Raw genomic sequence first — 27,548 nt, forward strand, 5'->3', positions numbered from 1 at the left:
TCATTGTACATTATAAGGTCAGGTATATCCCATTTTCCAGAGTCCCTGGCTAGCTGGTAATGTTGCTAGGTCCCCTTCCTTTCACTTAAGTCAAATTTAGGAAGTAAACAGCTTGGATGGGGCATCTTCATTAGACTACATTAGAAAAATGCCAGAGGCAAGGAGAGATGTTTACCAATTGATAGGGCAGTTTTCTATGAATTTGTCAATGGGTGATATTTGTGAATAGAGAAGTTTTCAACTGTGGATACTTTATTAACTAGAGAAGCTTGGGCAAGTAAGAATTAGAAATTTCTGTAGTAGGCATGGTGTGGTGACACATGTCTATAATCCCAGCAATCAGGAAACAGAGGCAGGAGAATTGCAGCAAGTGTGAGGCCAGCCTGTCTCAAAAAGAGGGGCAAAATGGAACTGGAGTCATGTCTTAGTGGATAAAGCATTTGTCATGAAAGTATGAGGACCTAGGATTGAATCCCCAAATCCACATAAAGCTGGGCAGTGGTAATTTGCAGCTGTATGTAAACTGGGAATAAGGAGAATCCCAGCCTGCTCTATGCAGGGAACAATGAGACAAAGTAAGGGCAAGGTCAGACACCCGAGGCTGTCATTTGACTGTCATGACATGTATAAGCCTTTACTGGTACACATTGACACATACAGAAAGATAAAAAGGAAACAAAAATAATAATAATCACTGTAATAAGATGTCTCAAAGTAGTTAGTAGAGAAAATGTTAAATAGATTGGAGTTGATAATGCAAGGTTAATGACCATTACTGATTTTTCGGGTTCCCAGTGTTAATGCCAATGTTTCAATTATTACCAATATATCATTTTTTGTAAAGTATAAAAACCCAACACCTTTTTCCATTCTTTTTTCTTTTTATTTTTCTTTTCTTTTTGGAAACAGGGTTTCTCTATGTAATCCTGACTGTCCTGGAACTCTGTCTCTGTAGACAAGGTTGGCTTTTGTTCCTTTTCTTTTTTGCTAGAGATTGACCCTGGGGCTTTGTACATGCAAAGCAGCTGCTCTACCTCGAAGCTACGTTTCCAGCCTCCAAACTCAACATTTCAAATCTTTTCCTTTTCATTGAACCCTGGATGCTCCCACCAGTTTATCAGTGTCTTGAGTTCGTTCCCAGACACTACACTGAAACAGCATTGCTGTGTGGTAGTTTTTTATTTCACCGTCTAAGAGAAAGAATAATGGAGGGAAGGTAAACAGTGTGCATGCTCAGCTTCCACTGGGGGTAGGCTTTGGGTCATTTGGCCCCCAGGGATTGCCAGGCACACAACTGTGGATTCCGTGGCAAGCAGGCAAAGTTACGGCTCTGGTAGCCCTTCTCGGAGCCCATGAGGATCTGATCTGTCCACAAGCAATGAGTGTCACTCTCCAGTTTGCAAGGGATGGTTGAACAGGGAAATACCTGGAAGATGAGAGAAAGGTCCGCTCTGAGGTCTTCTTCTTCCCCTGTTCCCTCCCCTATGTAGAGTGTTCCACTCTCCTGGAAACACGGGCAGCTGTGAAGACTTGGCATTGCCCTACCTGTGTTTAAACCCAAGAACAGCTTCTCCCATTTGGGAAACAGAAAGCCAGTGTTCTGGAATGGTGGGTAGGAAACTATCACTTGAAGTCACTCAGGCACAGAACTGATAGTAGAGAGTAACAGCTGGCATGCAGAGAGGTTAAGCATAAGGATAAGCAATGGGGCTCTCAGACTGTGACTGGGGTCAGAGGATATTTATTGCTGTCAGGGAACAGTTTTGAAGTAGCCAGGTCGACGTGTCCCTGTGGATTTGGAGAATAGCACTTCGAATTCTTGCAGAACATGCCTGGGAAGCCAAACCTAATCTTGGGAAATCAGAAACAGACAGCAGCGTTTCAGAATAGTCACAAATGAAAAGTTAGAGAGACAGAGAAGGTTCTGGGAACATGCAGTCCCAAGATAACAGAACAACTAGAATCTCCAAAAGAGCAGGCTTGGGACAATGGCAAGAGAAATTAAAAACGGTAATTGGGTTTGGGAAGCAGCTACAATAACAAAGAATAGCCAGAGGGAAAAAGAAACAGTTCCAGGAATTATCTCCAGGAGGAGAGCTGTATCTAGGAACTTACTGTGCACACCCCACAGCCAGCACTATACGTCTTTGAAAAGGCCTTTTGCTGAGCAGGGTTCAGGCTATGCCAGGGAACCAAGAAGCTGCAGGCACTGATATGCAAATCCCCGTTCCTTAAGCGTCCTGTACGGGAAAGGAGAAACCAACAAACTTTTGATTGGCCGGGTGGTGCTGGGAGGGGTCACCTGATTAGTATTAGTTTACAAACCGTCCCGCCCCCATTTCAACCAGGCCCTTTCCCTTTAGAGCCTCGCTCCGCCCAGTTGCCAGAAAGCATCTGAGGATGAAGGGGTGTGGCCCAAGGCGAAGGGGCGGGGCCTCACCCGCGATGAGAAACTCCTCGCTGCGGTTCTGGGACTTGTGGACATATCCACAGAGGCTCTCCAGGGCTGGGGTGTAGGCGAACCGGAAATCTGCGGCATTTCCCACCGCATCGAATCCTTTGAGCATCTGTCCATGAGTGACAAAAAGTCTATCTTTTGTTGATTTAGTCCTCCCACTCCACTCACTCTTAACCTGGTGTCATATCTCTAAACCACAAAATTATGGGAAACGTCCACACCAACCAAAGGCTAGACGCTTGTATTTGAGGGGGAGGAAGAGGTTAGTATGGCTATGGAGGGAAAGAGGGAAGGACGGGGAGGGGGAGGGGGAATACCTTAGTCATCTTGATCTCATAACGTTGGTATAAGGTGGTAGTGTTGATTTCTGGGGACCCCATGAATTTTGCTCTTATGACTAGAAAGGAAGGGGAAAATGAGTCAAGTGGGCAGCATGAACCCATAACAGCAAAGCATATATACAGCATAATTCTAATAGAGACAGCACACTTAATGGTTTCCACATCTGTTGATTGATTCTTCTATACATTGTCTACTCTTCCAGGTACTGTTTTAAGCACTTTTCATATATCCATCTGTTGGCTTACTCAACAAATATTTTGGAGTACCTGATGTATGCTAGCCACTGTTCAGGGTGTTAAGGACACAACAGTGACCCAAACACAGGAATCCATTTCCTTGTGGAGCTCACATTCAAGTCAGGAGGAGACTACTAAAATTAAATAGCCAGGCATGGTGGCACAGACCTGTAACCCCAGCTCTGTCAAGCTGTTGAAGGAGGACCACTACAGTGTGAGATCAAGACCAGTCTAGACAATTTAGTGAGAACCTGTTTTAAAATAAAATTCACAAAAAGGGTTGGGCTTGTACCTCAATTTGCTTAGTGTATGAAAGGCCCTATGTTCAATCCCCAGTATGGAGAAACAGGTATATGGATTGTTAGAGTCTATCAAGTATGATGGAGAATTAGAGAAGGGAGGGGACTGACACATATTCTTTGCTTGACCACAATTTACTCGGGCTTATTAACCTTCTTTCAAGCTTATAAGTGAAGTTTCTCTTAAAAATGCAGTTGTAGATGCCAGGCAATCGGGAGGCAGAAGCAGGCAGATCTCCATGAGTTTGAGGCCAGCCTGGTCTACAGAGTGAGTTCCAGGACAGCCAGGGATGTTACACAGGGAAACCCTATCTCAAAAAACCAAAAAACAAAACAAAAAAAGAAAGAAAAAGAAAAATCCAGTTGTAGCGAAGCATACTAAATCAGTTTAGTGAAAAACCCACCCTCATCTGACTGTCCTCAATATGTGATGGGACTCCTCATCTCCCACTGGCCATCAGATGATTACACTGGTCAGTTTTCAGCAAGAGTCCTGAACTGGGTGTGGTGGCACAGGCCTGTAATCTCAACACTTGGAAGACCGAGTGAGGAGGATAAAGGGTTCAAAGCCAGTCTGGACTACATAGTGAGATCTAGTCTCAAAAAAGTTAGCTCATGGGCTTAATGGTTAAGAACATTTGCTGCTCTTCTAGAGGACCCAAGTATGATTCCCAGCATCCACTTAGGGTGGCTCACAACAACTTGTAACTCCAGCTCCAGGGGATCCAATGCTTTCTGGACTCCATAGGCACTTGCACACCACACATGGCACACATACATAGACATAAATAAAAATAAATATTTTTAAAATGGTCTTAGCCTGAATCCTTTTACTCCTTGCCTATGATATTTCTTCTCAGTGATTTCCCATTCACCAATCCCTAACCTGTTCCTTGGCCATAGAGTTCCATTTGCCCATGCTATGTGGAGAGTTAAGCCCAATCTCTTTCCCTGACTGCAAAATCTGATTGCCATGGTCCTAAATAAAATCTGCCTTTCTGTGCCCTAAGCAGTGTCATTCACAGTATTTTTTAACAAGGAATCAGATGTACTATGTGACAGGGATTAAAATGTAAACAAAGCAGACAGACATCTCAGTAGGATGACTTTTGAGGTAGCCACCCATGTAAATAACTACAGAGAAGTACTACCTGCGAGGGAACAGCCAACACAAAGGTGGGTATAGGATGTCAATATGGTCAAAGTGGATCTATACAAGGGTTAGTGCAACTGTTGTAGAGATAACTGCCATCATGAGCCCTATTGAACTCAGAGGGCCTGAAAGGGGAATAGACTCACCCAGGTCGGAGTTGCAGTATGCTGTCTGTGGGTGGGTTGGGGCACAGCTACAGGCCTTACTGGAGGTTATCAGTGATAGCAACAAGAGGATGCCATAGGCCAGAGATGCAAAGGGGGCCATGGTGGTACCTGCTGGGAGAGACAAGGTATTAGTTGATCCCTAGCACATTGGCTCTAGGGAGGTTAGGGAACTCTTTAGGATAGAGAAACCTGGGAGTCTTAAGGGGGTTGAGAAACCTGGAGAGGTTTAGGGCCTAAACAGTTGGGAAGGTTTTGGGTTTTATTGAGTTCCAGTGATTTAGGAGACAGTGAATTGGAAGATAATGGAGTTGTGGCAGTTGATGAGTCAACGAGCTGAGAAACTGAAGAATTTAGTGGAGCTGGAGAAATCTGGAGACTGGCATTTGTGGAGTAAATAGTTTGGAGTTTGGGAAACTGGAGAAGTATAAGGGGAGGCTGGTAGTTGAGGACTATTAATAATATAATGCAGCTACTAAGGGTTTTAGAGGAGGTTTGGGGTTTTAGGAAGCTGAAGAAAAGTTACAGGTTACGAGTCTGGAGGAATTTGGGAGTTTAATGGGAGTGTTGAGGAATTTAAAGGCAGAAGAACTTTTGAAGTTCCAGGAGCTGGACATGGCGAAGTTTAAGGGCAGGGGGAGTAAAGGGAGCTATAGAGGTTTGGGGGACAATGAAAAATTCAGAGGAGTTGGCAAGTTTGGGAGGTCTTTAAGGTATTAGAGGCTTGTGGGTTTGGAGCACTTGAATGCTAGGGGCATGAGGGAGTCGGGAGAGTCCAGCTTGGGACACTCATTCCAGACACCCTCCCCTTATATTTCCCCTTGGCCAAATAGGGATCCTGATACCTGCAAGCCAAGGTGAGCGGCTTGTCCGGCAGGGAACTGGGTGTGCCTGGTGGTCGCACCAACACAGTCTCCAGCCAAGCCTCAGTCCTGCCAGGGCACCAGGCTCCCACTTACCTCTGGTGTCTCTCTAGAAGCCCGATCTGCGGCGATGGCGGCAGGGACTGAGCGGTGAAGAATAAATGTCCATGCAAGGGGCGGAGTTGGCGCGGAAATCACAGCCTCCAGGCTTCCTGGACGCATTACTCATCCACCCACCGCAGGAATCGAAGCCTAGGGGCGGGCCGGAGGACCAGGCTAAAGATACTCCCTTCACTGCCAGCCAGCCCACTGTGCCCCTTCCCCCCAGCTCCACGTCACTTGCATTCCTCCCTGGCGGCCTTGAAAGGCAGAGGAAAGGCGGCCCAAGCCCCTACAGCCCTGTGCCTCTCCAGTTCCCCACGTCCCCCAAACTTCCCATGGCTGAAGCCAATGGCTTCATTCCCGTGCCTTAGTACAGCTACTGTGTAGCAAGGCGGACCTGGCGTTTTGTTGAGGGGTGGCAGAGGGGGAGACAAACTAGAAAAACAGTTGAGCGGCATGAGATGAGAGAAGAGGCACAAATACAACAGTGGGGATATTAACACACCGAGAGTGTCTGTTATCTATTCAAGATGGCAGTTAAGTGTGTCAGAACTGGGAGAGGAACTGAGGTGATGTGCAAACAGAGCTTAGGTGGCAACCTATCCCAAACAGCTTGCTGTGGTTGTACACACCGGTGAGCCTAGGATTTAGGATATTTGAAGATGGTCTGTGCTACAAGAGCCCTGTCTTAAACAGAAACATCAAACAGGGAAATAGCTGAAGTGAAGATCTTTCCCAGGGTCACAGGACAAAACTGGAATTTAAATCTGGGCTTCTTGACCCTGGGATGTTAACTCAGGCGGGGCCCAATTTTGGCAACCAGGGAACAGTGTGGTGAGCATGGGGGGAATGAGGGTGTGGATGATGGTGAAAGAAGCTAGTGAGTCAGTAGAAAATCCATCCCCACCTCATCCTGCCCAGCTCCCTCCCCACCAACCAGCCCACATCCCTCGTGGGGTGGGATGAGGCAACTACTGCCCACCAGCTTCCTGATGATGCAGGGATATGCCCTGGGGTCTTGTGGAAGGTTCTATGGGATGATTTACACCCTCAATTAATACAGGGAGGGTAGACCAATAGTAATGACAATGGTTGTAATCCCAGCAGGCAGGTGGACCCTGAAAGTTTGAGGGTAGTCTGGTCTACATAGTGAGTCCCAGGACAGCCTGGAGTGAGACCTTGTCACACACACAGAAAATGATAATGATAGTGATGACAGCAGCTACTTGGTAGGGGACTTACTGTATACTATTGCTAAGATCATTGTGTAAATTCACTTTAGCTAATTAAATTTTATTAATTTAGATTAGCTCAATAACCACAGCATACAAAAACCTACTGCCAGCACTCAACAAAATACTCGCCATATACAAAAGTTTTAAAAGGTTTTTTAAATCTTTATTCAGTGTGTGTGTGTGTGTGTGTGTGTGTGTGTGTGTGTGTGTGGATGTAGTCATGCTTGTATTGTTCAGAGGACAACCTGCAGGAGCCAGTCCTCTCCTTCCATATGGGCTAAAACTCAGGTTGTCAGGCATGGAGGCAGCAAACATCTTTATCTGCTGGACAATATTTCCTGTCCAGGATTTTTGTTTGTTTATTTGCTGTAGTCCTCATTCTTCTTTAATGAAGAGGTATCAAATCAGTAACAACAACAATAGTAGTAACCAACACTTTGAAGATTCGGGTTTACTTTATGTGTGTACTAAGATTTTTTTCCCTCTGAAAAAATTGATTTATTCTTCCCCACATGTCTGTCTGTGAGTTACAATTCATATTTTTACAGTTTAAGGAGAAAACAGAGACAGAAAGGGGTCTGATGGCCTGTCCAGGAATGATAGTGAAGAAATCACTGTGGTGGGGAGGTAGCGATACAAAGAAAGGAACAAAGGGAAGGGAACCAACATCCTCAACCATCTGATTGTGAAAGTGAGGAGTGAGAGTAGACGAGACGGGGCTGAGGACGTAGGTGGCAGGACTGAGGAGAAGAGAGGGAAAGTCCGCTCTCTCTACTATGATCCTGCTTTTGACGAAAGCTCTTTATGAAACTTGAGTCAGCACACTTTTGCCAACTGTTTACATGTGAGGATTCCCATTGTTGTGCAGGTTTGAAATGGAGTGGGGTGGATATCACAGAGCACAGAGGTGTTTGGCCTGTATCTGTCTGGGAACTGGGTAGGTATGAGGCTCCCATAGGAATCCACTGGCATGTGCAAATACCTGATGATCCCCAGAAAGTGTTAAGTGCTTGGTCTTGTTTACCTTTGGGCAGATCAGGAAACTGAGGCCCAGAGAGATGGTATCTACTTGGGATCTCACCTGGCCTTAGGAAAAAGGCCAACATAGCAGGTTATGGCTCTCCAGGAAATCCCAAGCACCCTGTATGTATATATGACAGACACACACACTTACACGCACACACAGCACTATGTTCAAGCTCAGGAACAAAGGAAGCAAAGTTGGTTTATAAGATGGATTCAGAAATCTCAGCAAGTAGAAGTAGGTATGCTTGCATGTGCACAGTTCTCTGGTGTGTCTGTGCCTCTGTGAGTGGCATGTGTCCCTTGGTGGGATCCATTTCCCTTCCTGAGAGCCTGGCATATATCTAAGTGTGTTGCTTCTGAGAGTTGAAGGTTGTGCATATAACTGTGCATGCCTCATGCTTCTCTGTGTGATGAGTAGATGCCTGAGCGGAAGAGCTCTTCCTTGTCACACACAACACATATCTTGGCATTATTTCCTTGGCCTGCTGCCTGGATGACACCCTTACCGCCATCCCCCTTTCCAAACCCATGCCACTCAGCACCCCCCTCCTCATGACGACACACATTTGGGAAATGAGGGAGGAGGAAGTTGTAAAGGGAGGGAGAGACCTGAAGGTCAATCAGTCATCCTGAGACTATGGGGTTTCCTGTGCCTCTTGGGAACTGTCACTACCCAGGAATGCCTTTAAGAATGCTATCCCTACCCTGTCAGTATTGCACAGGATCTGATAGGGCTAGGATCCTCTAATCTGGTCCCTTCTACCCAGCCCAGGGTACAGGGAGACTTAACACATCTTTGCCTAAGTCATAATTGCCTGCACTTATGTCCACATCCAGGAGTGTTGTCTGTGTGTTTGATTTCCTGTATGTTTGTATTATAGATATGGAAAAATAATTTTGCATCTAGATACACTTTTCATGGACCCAGGAATGTGATGATGTCTGAGTTATAAGAATTTGGTTATGGAAATGCCTAGAAGTACACACACATTCTGCGTGTTGTTTTGATCCTTCTGTTCACCGTGGATATGCTGGGGAGTGATGCATATGTCCATGGATTGTGTGCCTCTAGAGGTGTGTGCGTCTATCCTGAACGAGGTGCTCTTTCTGCTATATAGGTGTGAGCGAGGGGAGGGAGCTCATGTGTGTGCTCCAAGGTGCCGATTGTGGGTCTCAGGAGTGTGAAGGGCATGCTGCTCAGGTGTGCTGGCAACTGCCCTGTGCTAAGAGCACCTGGCTGGCAGAATGAGCATATGAGCTGACTGACTGGATCTCTGCGGAGCCCCAGATGTGATTTAAGCCTGTGGTTGTCTTTCTCAATACATATGGACTTCTCAATAGATGTGGACACCTCTGGCTTTGGCTGGGTAATCTGAGTTTTGAAGGTGTGTGTGTGTGTGTGTGTGTGTGTGTGTGTGTGTACATAAAGATGAAGCTTACATACAAGGATTGACTGGAGACATTCTGCATGTAAACTACCACACCTTCATACACACACTCACTCCAATATCTATTCATTGTAAAAACAAACGTTCTTTTGTGGGAAATTCCCACACCATTATCTAAGGACTCTGGCTGAGAAAGCAGATACGGAAAGTCTAGGGCTTAGAGAGTGGAGCAAGTGACTGGCAGGCAGCGTTCTGCAATCTGGGCTCAGGGTTGCTGTGAAACTATTGACTGCAGTTCCACCAGTCTCTGACCAACCTCTTTCTGGGGGGGGGGGGGGAAATGGCAACCAGTGTAGCTCACATTCTATGGGTCACTAACTCTTGGAAGTCAGCACTACTGCTCTAACCATGTCCCTTCTGCCTTCATCTTCACCAGCTCAGCAGCACAACATACCCTGTGGTTGTGAAGATGGGCCACGCACACTCTGGGATGGGCAAGGTGAGTTACAGTGGTGCACACACGCATGTCTGTATAGTGCATGCTCTGGCACCTTACATAGTTACAAGTGCATCTGTGTACTCAATGCACAACAATAATTCTGTTTGATGATGCTTTCTGGGATGCCTTCACATAATTGGATTTTGTATTTTCTTTTTCAGCCCACATTTCTCTCATGCAATCAGCCAATTTTGTATGTCCCATTACTGTGTTAGTGTACCAAGCATATGGCTGTGTACATATAAGCATGGCTCTGTGATGAATACATATCATCTTTTATGTTCCAGGCTCTTGGGGTCCAGTATGCTTTCCATCCAGCTGATTTTGTCTGTGTGTATGTAGCAAGCAGATTTGTAATTTGTAAGTTAGTGTGTCTCAGCTTCTGTGTTCGTATATTATGCGTACAACTGAGTTTGTGTGTCTATGGATGGCCTATGTAAGTTCTTTTTACAGCTTTATTGAGATATAATTCCACACTTCATTCAACTCCTGTTTAAAGTGGATAATTTGGGTTGAGGATGTAGCATAAGGGGTACAGTCCTTGCTTAGCATGTGCAAGACCCTCTAAATGAAATGTTTTCTAAAAGAAATGTTTTCTAGCGTATTCAGTTATATACAAGCAATTTTATGTTTGTGTGCACATGTATGAAACAGGATGCCCATAATTATGCATGCTTGAGTGCCTTGGCACACCCACTTCATATTTGTCTACACATTCCTCCAGATACATCTACTCCTCAGACTGCCTTAATCTCACACCTATGCCCACAGGTCAAGGTAGACAACCAACATGACTTCCAGGACATCGCAAGTGTTGTGGCACTGACTAAGACATATGCCACTGCTGAGCCCTTCATTGATGCCAAATATGATGTGCGTGTCCAGAAGATTGGGCAGAACTACAAGGCCTATATGTGAGTGGACAGACAGGGGCTTTTGGAGGGGTCTTGCCCCATGCATCCCAGGCCCCACTAAGCCTCTTCCCCTCCCCCCCCAGGAGGACATCAGTGTCAGGGAACTGGAAGACCAACACAGGCTCAGCCATGCTTGAGCAGATTGCCATGTCTGATAGGTGAGAGACACACTTGAGGAGGAGGAGGGACGGCGTAATGGGATTGCCTGGGCATGGCAATGACAAGCTTCCCTGCCCCTTGTCTTGGTAGGTACAAGTTGTGGGTAGACACGTGCTCAGAGATTTTTGGGGGACTTGACATCTGCGCAGTGGAAGCGCTGCATGGCAAAGATGGAAGGGACCACATTATTGAGGTGAGAACACCCAGGGAATGGTGATGTACACTGGGAAGCACTGTCCCCAGGGAATGGTGGTGTACACTGGGAAGCACTGTCCCCAGGGAATGGTGGTGTACACTGGGAAGCACTGTCCCCAGGGAATGGTGGTGTACACTGGGAAGCACTGTCCCCAGGGAATGGTGGTGTACACTGGGAAGCACTGTCCCCAGGGAATGGTGGTGTACACTGGGAAGCACTGTCCCCAGGGAATGGTGGTGTACACTGGGAAGCACTGTCCCCAGGGAATGGTGGTGTACACTGGGAAGCACTGTCCCCAGGGAATGGTGGTGTACACTGGGAAGCACTGTCCCCAGGGAATGGTGGTGTACACTGGGAAGCAGTGTGGAAGCTGGGTGGGGCATCCCAAGCAAATGACAGTATTAAAAACTTGGACATCCTTGGTGAGTGGCAACACTTGTTGCTCTGTAAGTAGAGACATCTTTAAAATGGCAAAGCACTTAGTTAACATTTAAAGTGTCCGAGGAACCACAGTGAAGCACTTTGGAAAAGGAAAAGTGCCCAGGAAACTAAAGAGCTGGAAGCAGCCAGCATCATCTTCTGTAAAGGCCAGCAGTACATATTTTATGCTTTGTGGGCCATGCAGTTCCTTCCTCTGACTCAGTTCTACAAAAGCAGCCACAAGCAAGACGGGAAATGAGTGCAATTGTGCTTATGGATACAACTTAAGTGTTTATGTCCAAAACTTTCAAATACATGGAATTTAATTTCCTGTCTTTTGCACTTATGAAAATAATTCCCCCCAACCATTGAAAGACATCAGAAGCTGGGTGTGCTGAGAAACTACAATTCCAGCACTTGGAAGGCTGAGGCAGGAGATGAAGAGTTTGAGGGTAGCCTGGACTACACAGTAAGACACCATCTAAAAAAGAAAAACTGAAAAGGATCTGGCTTGGCAGTACATGCCTGTAATCCTCGCAACTTGGGAGGGGGAGGCAGGATCATGTCTGTGACTTTGTAGTGTAGTGATGGTTCTGCCTCCTTTAAAAAAGAAGAAAAAGATATTGAGCCTTCCTTAGCTCATGATCAATACAAAACCATGTAGCAGGCCAGATTTGTCCCAGGGAGCCTGATTTGCAGAACCAGTTCTAACGTTACACACCCAAAGCTGTCCAGAGTCCTGGAACAGACCTGCTTTCCTTACAATGTACAATCACTGCCCCTTAGAAAGCAGACAGAGCTCTCTTCTCCGCAGTCACCATGCTTTCTGCCAAGTCAAAGTGTGTTGACACTGTAGCCTCACACTGGATCCCTTCTCCTCCCACAGGTGGTGGGTTCCTCCATGCCGCTCATTGGTGATCACCAGGATGAAGACAAGCAGCTCATCGTGGAACTTGTGGTCAACAAGATGGCTCAGGCTCTGCCTCGGCAGCGGCAGCGGGATGCCTCCCCTGGCAGGGGCTCCCACAGCCAGGTCAGGCTCTTGGTATTGAACTAATGGGAAGGAGGCCAGCCCTTGATCAAGCTGGTGCCATTGAGGAGGTATCAGTAGACGACTAGTGTCACCTTTAAATACATGTGGCCTCCACAAAGTATGGGGTGAGGGGCCTCATAGCCCCACATCCCCTCAACTGACCACAAATGGAGCAACACCCAGCACACAGGGAACCCGTGTCATTTTGATTGGCTATTGCTCCCAGTGGCTGGTAACTATTTTTAATCTGCTCCACTCCTCTGCCACAGACTCCATCCCCAGGAGCCCTGCCCTTGGGCCGCCAGACCTCCCAGCAGCCTGCAGGACCCCCTGCTCAGCAACGCCCTCCACCCCAGGGTAAGGGAGGGCATGCCTCCTGGGTTCCTACCATCCCTAGCAGCCTCACCTCTCTTGCTCACTCACTCTCATTCGCTGTTCACTTTTTCTGTTCCTAGGAGGCCCTCCACAGCCAGGCCCAGGACCTCAGCGCCAGGGACCTCCACTGCAGCAACGTCAACCCCCACAGGGCCAGCAGCATCTTTCTGGCCTCGGACCCCCAGCTGGCAGCCCTCTGCCCCAGCGCCTACCAAGTCCCACAGCCGCATCTCAGCAGTCCGTGTCTCAGGCCACACCGATGACCCAGGGTCAAGGGCGTCAGTCCCGGCCAGTGGCAGGAGGCCCTGGGGCGCCTCCAGCAGCCCGCCCGCCGGCCTCCCCATCCCCACAGCGTCAGGCGGGGCCCCCACAGGCTACCCGTCAGGCATCTATCTCTGGTCCAGCTCCACCTAAAGGCTCAGGAGCCCCAGCAGGAGGGCAGCAGCGCCAGGGCCCTCCCCAGAAACCCCCAGGTCCCGCTGGTCCCACTCGTCAGGCCAGCCAGGCAGGTCCCGGACCTCGCACCGGGCCACCCACCACGCAGCAGCCCCGGCCCAGCGGCCCAGGTCCTGCTGGACGTCCCACCAAACCACAGCTGGCCCAGAAACCCAGCCAGGATGTGTCGCCACCCATCACCGCCGCTGCCGGGGGACCCCCGCACCCCCAGCTCAAGTAAGGGGACCTCTATAGCAGCTTCGATCTTTGCTGCTCACAGAGGGCACTAGCTCCCAGTAGGTCATCCCCAGATCCCAAGGAAAACCAGGTCTCATCTGCCTGAAAACTCTTGCCAGACTGCCCCCCTCCCACGTTTGTCTGAATCCCAGCAGTTGAAGGAAGAATCCCAACATCTCCACTTCCAGTTCAGGTTCCTCCCCCACAGGCCCTGGGAAAGTCCCCATCCCAGGAGCCTGACTGGCCACTTCCAGTACCGCGTCGCAGCTGATCTCCCATATCAGCCTCCTCCCAACCACCCCTGAACTCCTGCAGGCCAACTGTGTTCTTTCATCATTTCACTCTTCTCAGCCTCTCCTCAAACTTTCCCTAATAGTCTAAGCTCCTTTCTGGTCCATTCCCAAATCCCTCTGGCACTTCAAATTCTCCCAGATCATCATCCAACCCTTTCTGCTTCTTCTGGTCCATTCTATCCCCCTAGCTCTTGGCTCAAAAGTTTTCTCTGTCGCACCCATTTGCTCCATCTCCCACTGGCTTGTCCCCTACCAGACTTTCCTTGGCCCAGGCCCCTCCTAGATTCCCTATCTTTTGACAAGAAACTTCCCCGTTCTTCCTTCAAAGTAGCCTAGAATTGGGCCAAGGGTTCTTCCCATTAGACCCATACCACTTTTCTTCCTACGCCCTCCCAGCTGACTCCACATACCAGCTGCAACTGCTCCGAGAGTTCGCCCACCCTTGAGAATCAATCCATCATGCTTGGGGGTGGGAAGGTCACAGGCACAGCCCCAGATTCAGAGGGGCAGGGCTGGGGCTGGGCCTGGGGTAACATTGTGTTTCTCTCCCTTCCTCCCTTTCCTCTTCCCCCTTCCTCCCATGCCTCCACCTTGTCTCTCTCTAGCAAATCCCAGTCTCTGACCAATGCCTTCAACCTTCCAGAGCCAGCCCCGCCCAGGCCCAGCCTTAGCCAGGACGAGGTGAAAGCTGAGACCATCCGCAGCCTGAGGAAGTCTTTCGCCAGCCTCTTCTCCGACTGACACCCCACTCTGAGAACCCCTAAATCCCTATACAACCCTCTCTGGGTCCTGAGTCCATTTCTCACTCTCGGAATCTCCAAATCCCTCGAGAACCCCTCTCCTGGTTCTCCAGCGTCCCACTTCTTATTCCTTGAGATGCCAATATCCCTTGAGAACCCTGGTCTTAAATCCAGTTCTCACATTTGGGAATCCCCAAGTCCATTTACAAGCCTGCTCCCGGTCACTTCCAGATCTGTTTCAAAATCTCCAAATTCCTGAAGACCTATACTTGTGGAACTCCTGAAGGGTGATTTTCTCCCTGGAAGTTCCTCAATACCAGAAGTTTCTGGCCTAATCCTGGAGCTCTGAAATTCCTGGGAAACCCTATTCTACTCTTGGTCCTGAATCTCTCCAGAACACCTTGCTCCTACTCAAAAGTTTCCAATTCCTCAAGAAGCCCTTAAACCTCTCCCACAGATCATGTCTCTGGAGATCCACCTCCAAGTGCACCTACCTTCCAGTCCTCGAGGACTTCCCTGCACCTGTTCCCCTCAACCCCACACAACTCACTGGAAGTTCCTTCCACTTCTAGGACCCTTCAGTTCCCTCCTCCAGAAAACCCCTCCCCAATTTCCTGCCTCTGACAGCTGTCTTTAAATATGCAAACTCCACCCATCCTCTCAAAATCCTTTGCACAAGAAAGGCCAATGGTCTCCCACTCCCCGACCTTTGCCAATGTGTGTCTGTGACCGACTTGGCCTCCTCTTGTGCCATGCTTGGCATATGTGGTCTTTGTTCGTGCTGCCCGTGGTAATGCGTACAGTGGCGCTGTTTGTGTGGTCCGCACCTTGCTCCAACCTCCACTCCTTGCCTGGACTTGCCCCACCCCTCAGCGGCTCTGAACCCCAAGAGAAGAGTCCGGAAGCAAAATAAACAAGCAAAGGCCCAGCAGAATTCTGTGCTTCTTGGTAAAGAGGAGAGTCCTTGAATAGTGGGGGAGACATAAGGAAACTTCCAAATCCATATGGGGTGCTGGGAACCCCAAAATCCAGTGAAGACACATCAGGCAAAAACTTTAGAAAGAGGTTCCGAGTGGAATCCTTGACATGAACCCCAGCCACTGGAGATGAAACAGCTCTCCAAATTAGGGATATCCCCAAAGCCAAGAGGAAATCAAATTATAGAGGAAGCAGGGAATCTCAGTTTAGGGGGGTCCCCCAAATTCCCAGGGTGTGGGATAAGGAATCCTGAGGCAGTATCAAGGCAGAGGCAGAACAATGACTGGCTGGTAAGGAGCAGTGCCTGGCATGGCAGGCCGAAACTGGCTCCCTGGTGGCTGGGAGTGGGGCCTAAGGCACAAGGCGAGCTGCGCTGAGGAGGCAGGCAGGCAACTCATCAGCCTGGGTGCGGTGCAAGGAGGGTTCGGAGGCACTCCGCTCAATCTTGGGGAGTGACCGCTGCAGTAGCTCGATCGTGGCCAGGATCTGGGAGCAGGTGAAGATGAGGAGGGGTGTCCAGAGTCCCAGAAACACCCCCAACATCCCCAATTCCCAGCCTTCACATGGTTCATTCACATCTGCCTCTATCTCTGTATCCTCATCTACCCAAGACATCCAGCCCTCCTACCCAGCCCACCTGGGGAAATAGGGGCCGCTCCTCCCGCTGGAACTTGAGGCAGTCAGACAGCAGGCGCCTCATGGCCTTGGGGCAATTACTGAAGATTTTGCTGAGGTCCGGAGACAGATAGCCACGGCCCACCATAAAGATGATCTGGTGTGGGGGGGAATGGGTTTAATCTGGGTTCAGGCTGGGAAGCCAGGGAACTATGAATCTCAAGATATGGGAGATTAACTTTTGAAGGGCCTAGAGGAGTCTGGGTTCCTAAGGACTTGGGGAGATTTTTTTCTACTGCTGGAACAGAGGGGTTTAAATTCAGGGTATCAAAAATTGTAGGTGTGTATGGCCCTGAACAACAGGAGTCCAGAATTTATAGGGGGCTTAAGAGCTTGGAAAATACTGAAACTTGGGGAAATGTAAAGTAATGCTTCTTGGGGAAACTTCCATATCTGTAAGGGTCTGGGGTATAAGTGACTATAAGTCTATGTAGACTGTGAAGTACTCAAGGTTCAAATACTTGGTATCTGGAGCCTAGAGAATCCTGGTATCTAAGAACAAGGAAGGTTCTAGACCTTGAATTTGGAGAACTGTGAGAATTCAAGACCTCGAGTGTTATGGATGCTAGGACCCCAAACCCTGGGTGACTATGGGTATTTGAGAAGCACAAAAGGATTGAGTGTTGGGCACTTGGGGTATTTTGGACATCCACAGCAGGAAACTGTAAATACTGAAGGGTTCAGAGGGCTTCTGGGTGTTTGGGAGTCTAGGAGCACTCTGAACTCAGGGAGTCAAAAGAATCTGGATTTTAAGGATTCCGGCTCAGAGGTTTGCGGACGTAGGGGGGAGGATGGGAGTTAATATAAATAAGACATCTAGGAGACAGATTCTAGGACTCTTCATCTAGAAAATCCTAGGCTTGTGGGGGATCATTAACATTACCGGTCTGTACAAAGGAGGGGACCTGGAGTATGAAGCCCTGAGAACTGAGGGTAAGGCGGGCTCACCTGGTCACGGCTGCCAATGTGGCTGTAGGGCAGTGAGCCAGTCATAAGCTCATAGAGCACAACACCGTAGGCATAGACATCCGACTGGAAGCTGTAGGGGTTCGGGTCCTGCATACGGATCACCTCAGCTGCCTTTGGTAGGCCAGACAGGGGAAGGGGAGCCATGAGAGTCAAGAGGTAGGCAGTCCAGATACCCACACTGGGCACAAGTACCCCCACTTTGCCTCACACGTTCCAATCCAGAAGTCTACATCTCCCATTGCTCCCCAGCTAGCCTGGCCCAACTTACCATCCATAACACAGACCCTGAGGGCTGCTCTAAGGGCTGGGCCCCACTCCACCGTGTCTTCACCGTGGCCAGGCCGAAGTCACCAATCTTGACTGTGAGTCCCTCATGTAGGAAGATATCCAGCAAGGTCAAGGACCATTACAGGAAATCCCAACAGTTATGCCTCTCACCCTGACTGGGAACTTCTCAGAACCCCTATGCTGGTGAGTCATGTCTCTGACCAGAAGCCACCCCATTTCACAGTAACTATTCAATTAGTGGGACCCCACTTGGCCCCATTGTGACTCAAGACCAAGAAGTCCCTTAGACAATACCAAAAGCTGCCATGCCTGGGACACTGACCATGAGCTGCCTATAATGTCCACTACAATCGCTACATCTCATACCCTGACCAGAGTACCCAACAGTATGTGAATCAACAATCTCCTAAACAAAGGCCCTTCATTTAAAAGCCTTCACCAGCCATAAGCTCTGCTACTTGGCAAGAAACCATGGGGTATAAGCCCTTCCTTTTTCACCTCCAGAATCTTACTACAGGAACCATCCCTTTAAGCTATCATCCTAACTAATATCTACCCCAATCCCAGCCAGGGACAGGTAGATACTGTTGGACTTGAGATCTCGGTGGATGATGTTCTTGGCATGGAGGTAGCTGTAGAGACGGAAGTGGGTAGTGAATTGGCTGGAGACTATTTCATCTCTCCCTCCCTCCTCCCCGACTCTCTTTAGATATGAGGCTCACTCCATGCCCTGGGCAGTCTGCCGGGCCACATCAATGAGCTGGACCATGTCAAAGCGCGTGTCAGCCACATGTAGGTGGTGGTAGAGGCTGGAACCCTCACACCATTGTGTGATGATAGCAAACCCCGGTCGGGTCATAAAACCCATGAACAGCAAAATGTTGACATGTCGTGTCTTCCTGTAGGCAGGGAGAATAGGTTGGGGAAAGGGGTCAGGAAATAGAACAAGTGTCATGTATTTACTCAGCAACAGGAAAAGCAATGGCAGCTGCTTTCTCTGTCACTGTACCTTCTCTTTAAGGGTGCTCAGGTCAAGAATGCTGACAGATCCCAATTTGTGAGACTTGGTGGGCTGATTCTCTACTGGGGGTTGGGAGAAAGTGGATGTCCTAACCTTACTCAACAACATTCTATCTTATTATTTTCTCCTGTTTTTGAAACAGGGTCTCATGCTTTATACCAAAGCTGGCCTGGAGTTCACTAAGTAGCCTGGGCAGGCCTCAAACTCTCAGTGATCCTTCTACGGCAACCTCACAAGCACTGAGATCGTGGGCATGAGCCCCCACCCCGGCAGTGGCTATTTTACAGATGACAAAATGAGGAGCCGACATTCTTACTCGATACTGATAAACACAGGGTCAAGACATAGAGGCATGTGTGACATTTGAGGATTACAGTCTCTACTAATCACTTTGAGAGGCTTAGAGGTAAAGAATCTCTAGTCTGGAACTATGTTATAGGCCAAGCTCAGTTCCAACCTTCATCAGTCACTCATTGTACGATCTTGGAGAGGACCTCTAACCTTTTTGGTCCTCTTATTCCCAAACTATTCAACTGTTATCATTCCAGCAGCTGCTTTATAAGGATGTCACAAAGGGTGAGGAAATGCCCTGTACAGTGCTTAAAACTAAGCTGAACAAATAGTAAACACTCTAAAAACTCCAGTTTGTTCTGGGTACCTGGGTCTACCTCATAGTAACTGTCATGTACAAATCCTTTTGCTATAGTTTATGAGAAAAGCCCATTCTTTTATATAAGTACTAACCATATTAGAATATACAAATGCAAACAACGGGGATGACACTTAGGTCACTGAACACAACAGATCACCAAGACATTCCCTTCTTGTTTTGACACCTGACATGGAACTCAGAGCTCTTTGTATGCTAATAACACACTCTACCACTGAGTCTACATGCAAGGATTGCTTTTGGTTTTTTAAGCAGTTTCCTGCCTCTCAAGGTGCTTCAAATTTCTGACTCTCATGTCTCAGCCTACCAAGTGCTAGGAATATGGTCATGCACTACCACACAAACACACACAGCTAAGCACAGACAAAACTGTTTTTGAGACAAGGTTTCAGCACATGCCACCGGACTGTTTGAACATTCTGTGTATTTGTGTATATGCAGGTACATACGGGAGTGTTAGTGCATATGCATGCACATGTATGTGGAGGCCAGAAGTCACGATAGGGTGTCATTTTCAGGAGCTGTTCACTTGGTTTACTTAGTTTATCACCTACCTTGTTTTATGAGGCAGAGATTTTTCAGTGGGATCTGGGGCTTGCCAATTAGTCTAGCCTGGCTGGCTGATGACCCCTGGGATCCCCCAATCTCTACTTCTCTACTGCTGAGACTGTAAGCCTTTGCTGCCATGCCCAGCCTTTTACGTGTGTGTTAGAGACCAGACTCAGATCCTCATGCTTCCATGTTAAGTCCTTTACTGAGTCACTACTACCCCAGCTCAGGCCTCAAGTTGTTGATCTTCCTGCTTCAGCCACCCAAGTACTGCGATTTCAGGTATACACTATCATATCCAGCTCAACGTGTGTGTGTGTGTGTGTGTGCGCGTGTGTGTGCGTGCGCGCGCGCGCGCATGACAGAGAGAAAGAGAGTGGGAGGGAGGGAAGGAGAGAGGGAGGGACGGAGGGAAGAAGTGAAGGGGAGGGAGGGAGGGAGGGAGGGAAGAAGAGAGGGAGGGTGGGAGAGAGAGGGAGGGAGGGAGGGAGGGAGGGAGGGAGGGAGGGAGGGAGGGAGGGAGGGAGGGAGGGAGGGAGACAGACAGAGAGGTATGTACAGGTGTTCATGTACATGCACATCTGGTCACACACATGGAGGCCAGAGGTCAAGTGTGTTCCATAAGCACTCTTCACATTGTTTCATATGTGGCATAATATACAACTGTGTATTCATCTGTGCATGCGCATGGGTACAGAGGACAGAGAGATTGATTACTCTCCACCTCATGTTTTGAGACAGGATGTGTCATCAAACCTAGACCTCAACAATTGGCTAGACTGGCTGCCTTGCAAGCCCCAGTGACCCCTCTGTTCTGCCTTGCCAGTACTAGGATTACAGGTGTACGCCACTGCACCCAGCTTTTTACTTTTTACGTGGGTGCTTGGAATCCACACTCCAGCAGTTACATGGCAAGCACTTTACTGACTGAGCCATTTCCCCAGCCGAATACAAAGATTCCTTTGATGTGTCAGCAACTGTGTATACAGAGCATGCTTGCCACAGTGTGCATGTGGAGGCCAGAGGACAACTCCCAAGAGTCAGTTCTCTCCTTCCACCTCATAGGGCCCAGGGACTGATCTCTGGTTGTCAGGCTTGGTGCTGAGGTCACCTTACCAGCCCAAAGATTCTTAGTAGTGATAAGCCAATGGATAAAACATAGAATGCAATCCATGTGTGTCCCTCTTAGGGTCCTCTTTGTTACCTAGCTTCACTGGAGCTGTGGATTGTAGGCTGGTTGTCCTTTGCTTTACATCTGCTATCCACTTATGAGTGAGTACATACCATGTTTGTCTTTCTGTGACTGGGTTACCTCACTCAGAATGATTTTTGTTACACAGATACACACACACACAGAGAGAGAGAGAGAGAGAGAGAGAGAGAGAGAGAGAGAGAGAGAGAGAGAGAGAGAGAGAGAGAGAGAGGAAAAAGAACAACTATATAGTCTTGCTTATATAAAACAGAGGCACATAGTACTATGCTACATAAATGTTTTAACTGGGCTAAAAGGGTGCCACCCTGGGTTTCTCAGAGTGAATAAATTCATATGGTGTTGATTATAGCTAAATTACAGCATTTATAATAACTAAACAGTTGGATTATGAATATGATTATAATTAACAATATGCTTCTTTGTAAATATGCTTCTTTGTATCAAAGCATTATTATAATTAACAACAAGCCCACGACACAATATAGTAACTAGCATGAATGACTCAGCAAAAAGAAAGGAAGGATGTGAGCACTCCTGAAGCTTGGATTATATAAAATCTTCTTCATGTATTAGTGATCATGGGAATGGCCTATTACCAGACCCAGTTCATAGCAGGCAAGTAACAACGTTAATCCAAAGAAACAGCATCGTCACCACCACCACAGGTTGTCAGTATAGGCCCATTGCTCAGAGGGGTAAGGGGTTTTCCCCAAAGAAGCACTAAACACGGCCAGCCACCATCCCATCCCGCAAGCACACATACCAACCTCACCTGAGTACTTGCATCTCATTCTTGAAGGCCTGGGCCTGTTCAGCAGTAGGTTGCGCCACCTTGAGCACTTTCACAGCTACATCACCATGCCAGCGCCCCCGAAACACAGTGCCAAAAGAGCCTGTCCCGATCCTCTTCAACAGCTGTACCTCACTGGGTGGCACCTCCCAGTAATAGCCTGAGTCCCGGTACCCCAGGTTCTTCTGTGGGTCAGATGGGTAGCATCAGAGTGGTCTATCCACAACCCTCAGTGGCCCCCAAGGATTTTCTATGGCATACCACTTTTTTCTTTTCTTCTGCCAAGGACTTCTGCTCCCGTTGCTCTGACGGTGACTTGGAATGTGGGGACTTCCTCCCCGAGGACACACTAGCTGGGCTAGGGCTACCACGGGGGGCTCCATCACCACCTCTACCAGCAGCTGTGGTTGTACAGAATACTACGAGTGACTGCAAGTGGGTGGTGGGGTAGAGAGAGCTCAGGGTGCAGGCAAGGGGTAGGGGGTTTTCTCACCATCGGTGCTGAAGCTCTGAGCAGTGAACTGGAAGGGTGGGAGCAGTAATCAAAGTGAGCATGTGACAACAGTAACGGCTCAGAGCAATGCTCTGCTGCTCCCCACCATTGCCTCCTCGGCACCCACCTGCATGAGGCTGGAGTCCATGGGCGCTGTGGTGCTGACCATGTGGACGTTAGGAGTAGATGTGGAACGGATGCGCTGCAGTGGGGGATTGGCAGGGGCAGCGAAGGAGAAGTGCTCCAGGTCACGGGGCTGGGTGCGGGCGCTGATAGAGAAAAGGCTGTGAAATCGATGCAAAAGGAAGCAGAAAGCAAAGGAAGCCCAGCTCTGCCACCCTTAACATACATTCAGCTCACACATAGTACACGTCTATTGGTCATACCAGAAATGATCTGTTCAGGAAACATTTACTGAGTGCCTCGTGTGTGCCAGATTCCTCTCTAAACTGAGAAGATCAAACTGTGGATACCATAAATTAGAAGCTCTTGCCTTTGTATGGTTATTCTAGCAGAGGTAGAAGAATTAAAAACCCAAATATATAACATACCTGTTCCTGACAGACACAAAAAGGAGAAAAAGAAAAGGAAGTGAGGTACAAAGTGTCCCTGGGGAGTCAGGAGTGGACTCTAAGAAAGGGTGACATTGGGGAAAAGGTCTAAAGGAGGGACAACGAAGGCCGAAGATAGTTGGAGAAAGGGTAAAATATGATTTTTTATTACATATCATCATAATGACATGTATTTTTCAAATTCTATTTATTTTATAATAATAATCATTACCTATATTAACATGGCAATGTTTTAAATATATATTATATTATATAATACATATTGTACATATAATATAAAGATTACACATATATCATGTTACAAAAACTTTTTTGCTGTTTTGAGACAGTCTCATGTAATTCAGGCTGGCCTTGAACTTGCTAATTAGCGGAGGGTGGCCTTGAACTATTGATCCTCTTGCCTATACATCCCATGAATTATCACACTTTACACAAAACATTTTTCTGTTCCTTTCACCACCCTGAGACTAAATTCATGGGCATACATTCATAACTACAAATAAAAATAATTCATTAACCTGACTTTTTATATATTATATCATTATATCATATTGGAAATAAAAGACTTTTCTGGCTTGCTCTCTTTTTGGCTCTTTCTCTCTCTCCGCTCTCCTCTCTTTCTGCTCCTGTCTCCCTCTTCTCTTCTATCCTCCCTGTGTCTCTTTACCTCTTTTCTCTTTCCTTCCCTCTTCCTCCCCTTTCTAATAAAACTCACTCCAAAAAAGTACTTTTCTGATACACTAATATGTATTTCAAAGAGAACAGACTTGACTGTGGTTATACTGGAAGTAATGAACAAACTAGTTAGATGTATGTATATTTGTATCAGATATCAGATCCCGCTCTAATCATTGCACATATCTCAACTCTTAATCGTCTTCACAACCCACTGTGGTGAAGTACCATCCCCTCTTCCCAGATGAAAAAGCCAGTGTGACAAGGTGCCTTACAGTTCCATACCTTTCACAGACATGTGTGTGCTCAATAAGCATTCATGAAGTAGACAAATGAATAGAAGTATGACCTATCAGGATCTGACTCTTTCCTCACTGCCCCCCCCCCCGCCTTTAACCTAAGGCATCCCTACCTGGGACCCTGGGGGGTTAGCAGCTCATTCACAGGAAGATTTGAGGGAACCTCTTGCTGCCTGGAGCCTCCAGACAAATCCGGGATGCTGGGGTAGAACCTTGAGGACATAAAGGTGTAAAACAAGAAGGCTGTAATTACAGGTCAGCAGTGTCTAAGCCCTTGTACCTGGGCTTCTGTCTTCCCCATCCCTCAAGCCACCCCAGGCTAGGCTCACTGTTGGCGGTTGGTACTCATGTCAACGCAGACTGTGGGGACCTTGGAGGAACAATGCTGGTGGAACTTGTAGCCACAGGTTTGGCAGCGGAAGCCATGGAACAAAAACTTAAGGCAAAAGTCACAGAAGGCCAAGCTGAAGAATGTCTTGCGAACCTGCAGCCACAAAAAGCAGGGAAAATCCAGGGCTGGTTGAGGGCCCTCCTTGTCAACACCATGGCCTCCCCCCACCACCCTGTGGCACTTACAAAATTGTGCATGGTCAGTGGCACATCTTCTAGGACCTCCACAATGAGCTCTTCACCATCCAGGGGTGCGATGGCTGTGTCCCAGGCAGTGACTGTTTTTCTTCTGCAAGGAGTATGGAAGAGAATGAATAGGATGGTGGACTACGGCCATGGTAGACAAGGAAGTTCTGAAAGTTCCTGTTAGTCCCATCCGTGAATGTTTAAAGTTCACTGAGCTAGTCACTACTGGGCTGGAGAGATGCTTCAGCAGTAAGAGTACTTGCTGCTCCTGCAGAGGACCTGAGTTCAGTTCCCAACATTCACATGCTGGCTTACAATCTCCAGTTCTGGGGGATCTAGGACCTTCTTGCCTCCATAAGCATCAGGAACACACAGTGCACATACACACAAGCAGTCAAAACACTCACACATATAAAAAGGAGGTAAAATTTTCCAAGAAAAAAGCAGCTATTCTCACTCCCATTTTATAAATGAGGAGACAGGCTCAAGAGATGAAGTGATTTACCTAAACGCTAGGATCGCAGGTATGCCCACCATTCCCAGACGTTAGGGATCAACCCATGATCTTTAACCATGAGATAAGAGGCAAATGAAACTAAATGTCAGAAGTATTAGGCCAGCACTGAGAAAGGGGCTGATGAGACATTGAAAGAATTGATAAAATGCAAAACATTTTATATCCAAAAAGTTAAGGAACCAAAGAACACAGGAATAAAAAGAATACCAATGAAGATCAACTCCACAGTGCATGAGGGAAATGAGAAAAGAGCTGATGAGTTCAGGAAATTGTGAAAGAACAAAACCCACGAACCCTGGAAGGTGGCAGAGTGAGGACCTGGGAGTTGAGTAGATAATGAGTTGCAGACCTTCCAGGTCAGTGAATGAAGTGAAACAAAAGATGTTACCTGGGTTACCTCAACTGGTGGAAGACTCCAAGACAGAAAAGGACTAAGACGACACTGATGAACAGAGGTGTATGGGTACCCAATGGTCGGTACAGGGTTTCCAGACTTACCCTTTGATGAGTCTGTAGACCACGCAGCAATCCTGATTGAGGCCCCGCACCTTGAGGGCCTTGTCCAAAGAATCATAGACACTCATGCCATCCCGGACAGTCACCTGTGTACACAGGTTGGGGCCATGAGTACTCAATAAGTGCCCTAGCCAATTATCCCATCCCTCTGCAGTAGCCATTCTCTGCCCTTGTCATCCTTCTGATCCCAGACCATCTGCAACACATGCCAGTTTTGTCTCAGTGACTCACCACTGTGCGTTGCTTGTTAGGCAGGTACACTTTGACAGTGCCAACTGCCCGAGATGGCTCAGCCCCACTAGCAGGAGGGCCTCGTGGTGGTTCCATGGAACCTGCTTTTGTCAAGATGGGCTGAGGTAGGACTGAACCGGTGCCATAGGGCTCCTAGGAGAGGGCAGAGGAAAAATTCAGAGGTCTAGTAATAATAGTTTGAAAGCCGAGTAGCAGAGGGCAAATAAAATTCCATCTCCAAGCTCCCATTGCTCCTTGCAGCCCAGTTTTCACGAAACAGCCCAATAATGCTAACACCTGATGCTTACCCTTCTCTGCTCAGAATCTCCTATTACTTATCTCCCAGTTGAGTGTCAAGATCTCAGAGTCACTGCAGTTAGGAGGCAGTGCACACTGTCCTGGAGGGCACAGCACACGAAATTATTCTGGAGACTAATGGGGAAGTCAGTATGTGCTGCACTGGAGAACGAAGGCTCAGACAGATAATGGGAAGGAACAGGCTGCCCTGGCTTTTAATGGAGAATGGAGTGATCAGACAGTATAGTGAAAGGAGTTACAGACAGGGAATGGAAAAATGGACGATCATCGTATCTTGTCTTTAGTTTGGAGGAAATGGAGACTGCACCATGATCTTAAAGGCACTGTGAGCATCCCAGAGCCGTGAGACAAGGCTGAGGGTAGAATTAAAGGCACTGTCAGATAGCCAATAGAGGTCACCAGGCTCGGATGAATTCACAAGTGGGTCACCAAGCACTATGCAGAAGAGACATATAATAAGAGTCATTAGGGACTATGAAAGGCAGATGGATAATTACACATTAAGCCAAATGCAAATGGCAATAATGGCCCACCAGAAAACACTGCTAAAAGGAAAAAGAACACAATGATATCCAAATGAGGAAAATGGAGGTAAGGTTGGGGAAAAGCTCTCCAAAAACTCTCCCAGATAACTACTGAAGGGTCACAAATAGATTACTGGTGTAAACGCACTGGGAAATCTTGGAAGGAGGTTGAGGTGAATTAGGGGTAATGGGGCGATCCTCAAACATTTCCCTAAGAGGAGTAGAATATTAAGACAAGGAGCCATGGGAGAGAGCTGCATCTCCTGGATTTGGTGAAGAAATGTCAGTCACTTGGAGGGGTTTGAATTCATCTTGGAATCACAAACCCAAGCCCCAGACCCCAGACCCCACTTGGCCCGGTCCCGCCCTCCCGAAGGGTTTTAGGTTCTGCGCAGGCGCACTGCAACTCGCAGCGGGCGAAACCACAGCAGCCTGTCCGCGGACTCCATCCACTCCCGCGGTAGAGGATGGTCTCGCCCCGGGTCAAACCACTCCTTTGGTTTCGGGCGGGGGGTGGTGAGATTCAGACAGAAGCATCTTGGATCTTAGCTTTCGGTCCGGACTTCCTGCCCGGGTCCGGCGGCAGCTCCAAAACCCAAACCCTACCGGGCCTACCCTCACCTGTCACACCGCTACCACCACCACCGCCTCCATCTTGGGCCTGTCTTCTTGTTTCCTCTTACAGTCCGCCGCCACCGTCCCTCGGTTTCTTGCTATTGGCTCTCCAGGACTCAACCCTCTATTCTTATTGGAGGAAGATCATGCCCGTCAAGACAGGACCAGCGGAATGTGGGTCGTGTTCCGGATTAGGGGGGGTGGCCCCAAATAGTAGTCTCTAGGACAAATTCGCCTGCACTGATTGGCGCGCAGGCACAGTCCGGAGACAACTGCGTGTTAAGGACTTTAACCCTAACAGTGCTGCAGAATAAAAAAGCTTGTCCTTTTTTGGTGTGAGTGTCGGGAGAACGACTCGAGTTTAATTGTGTATTTTTTGGCCATTTGGGGCTGATTTTAGGGGTTTAAGAATAAGGGTGAAAGAAACCCTTAAATGCAATTTGGAGCCAGTGCTGTAAGCACATTTAGGGACGTTCGTATGTCTTAGTGCAC

The 27,548-nt window shown here is 48.0% G+C and overlaps 3 protein-coding genes across 10 annotated transcripts in view; 1 reads left to right on the top strand and 2 right to left on the bottom strand.

Annotated features, from left to right (window-relative positions):
* Nucleotides 1-15,498, top strand: part of Syn1 (synapsin I) — a 41,076-nt gene extending 25,578 nt beyond the window's left edge. The window contains exons 6-13 of one of the 2 annotated variants that reach the window (XM_005085714.4): nucleotides 9,703-9,765; nucleotides 10,537-10,679; nucleotides 10,763-10,837; nucleotides 10,929-11,031; nucleotides 12,341-12,487; nucleotides 12,757-12,844; nucleotides 12,943-13,534; nucleotides 14,433-15,498. In XM_005085714.4, coding sequence (XP_005085771.1) covers nucleotides 9,703-9,765; nucleotides 10,537-10,679; nucleotides 10,763-10,837; nucleotides 10,929-11,031; nucleotides 12,341-12,487; nucleotides 12,757-12,844; nucleotides 12,943-13,534; nucleotides 14,433-14,568 — 1,347 coding nt within the window. In that variant the 3' untranslated portion in view covers nucleotides 14,569-15,498. The remainder of the gene's footprint in view (nucleotides 1-9,702; nucleotides 9,766-10,536; nucleotides 10,680-10,762; nucleotides 10,838-10,928; nucleotides 11,032-12,340; nucleotides 12,488-12,756; nucleotides 12,845-12,942; nucleotides 13,535-14,432) is intronic. The other variant, XM_005085715.4, reaches the window with a different exon arrangement.
* Timp1 (TIMP metallopeptidase inhibitor 1) lies at nucleotides 1,161-5,765 on the bottom strand. Of its 2 annotated transcripts, none has more exons than XM_005085712.4 (6): nucleotides 5,612-5,765; nucleotides 4,635-4,766; nucleotides 2,776-2,855; nucleotides 2,441-2,567; nucleotides 2,116-2,240; nucleotides 1,161-1,426 (listed from the first exon to the last, which is right to left on the bottom strand). In XM_005085712.4, the coding sequence occupies exons 2-6, from the start codon at nucleotides 4,753-4,755 to the stop codon at nucleotides 1,262-1,264; spliced, it is 618 nt and encodes a 205-aa protein (XP_005085769.1). In that variant the 5' UTR covers nucleotides 4,756-4,766; nucleotides 5,612-5,765; the 3' UTR covers nucleotides 1,161-1,261. The 2 variants fall into 2 exon arrangements, with proteins under 2 accessions (XP_005085769.1, XP_005085770.1); XM_005085713.4 differs by having other exon boundaries at nucleotides 4,635-4,763; nucleotides 5,612-5,747.
* Nucleotides 15,493-27,179, bottom strand: Araf (A-Raf proto-oncogene, serine/threonine kinase). 6 transcript variants are annotated; one of them, XM_040733772.1, is made up of 16 exons: nucleotides 27,063-27,179; nucleotides 25,600-25,752; nucleotides 25,351-25,454; nucleotides 24,336-24,438; nucleotides 24,089-24,243; nucleotides 23,873-23,971; nucleotides 22,341-22,497; nucleotides 22,214-22,241; nucleotides 21,982-22,139; nucleotides 21,703-21,905; nucleotides 18,200-18,376; nucleotides 18,063-18,109; nucleotides 17,458-17,576; nucleotides 17,169-17,300; nucleotides 16,183-16,317; nucleotides 15,493-16,031 (listed from the first exon to the last, which is right to left on the bottom strand). In XM_040733772.1, the coding sequence occupies exons 2-16, from the start codon at nucleotides 25,693-25,695 to the stop codon at nucleotides 15,897-15,899; spliced, it is 1,848 nt and encodes a 615-aa protein (XP_040589706.1). In that variant the 5' UTR covers nucleotides 25,696-25,752; nucleotides 27,063-27,179; the 3' UTR covers nucleotides 15,493-15,896. The 6 variants fall into 6 exon arrangements, with proteins under 6 accessions (XP_040589706.1, XP_040589707.1, XP_040589708.1 ...); XM_040733773.1 differs by lacking the exon at nucleotides 27,063-27,179 and adding an exon at nucleotides 25,908-25,986; XM_040733774.1 differs by lacking the exon at nucleotides 27,063-27,179 and adding an exon at nucleotides 25,908-25,973 and having other exon boundaries at nucleotides 21,982-22,121.
* Between the last annotated feature and the right edge of the window lie 369 nt (nucleotides 27,180-27,548).

The sequence above is a fragment of the Mesocricetus auratus genome, unplaced genomic scaffold (assembly GCF_017639785.1).
Source record: "Mesocricetus auratus isolate SY011 unplaced genomic scaffold, BCM_Maur_2.0 Super-Scaffold_100033, whole genome shotgun sequence".
In the NCBI taxonomy this organism is placed as follows: domain Eukaryota; kingdom Metazoa; phylum Chordata; class Mammalia; order Rodentia; family Cricetidae; genus Mesocricetus; species Mesocricetus auratus.

Coding starts and splice junctions, on each gene's coding strand:
- Timp1 (XM_005085712.4), bottom strand. CDS start 4,755: ATGGCCCCCTTTGCATCTCTGGCCTATGGCATCCTCTTGTTGCTATCA. Junction 2,856..4,634: donor ATACTGCAACTCCGACCTGG/GTGAGTCTATTC, acceptor CTTCCTTTCTAG/TCATAAGAGCAAAATTCATG. Junction 1,427..2,115: donor CTGGCTGTGGGGTGTGCACA/GTAAGTTCCTAG, acceptor CTCATCTTCCAG/GTATTTCCCTGTTCAACCAT.
- Araf (XM_040733772.1), bottom strand. CDS start 25,695: ATGGAACCACCACGAGGCCCTCCTGCTAGTGGGGCTGAGCCATCTCGG. Junction 24,244..24,335: donor CACTGACCATGCACAATTTT/GTAAGTGCCACA, acceptor TTGTGGCTGCAG/GTTCGCAAGACATTCTTCAG. Junction 22,140..22,213: donor TCAGAGCTTCAGCACCGATG/GTGAGAAAACCC, acceptor AGTCACTCGTAG/TATTCTGTACAACCACAGCT.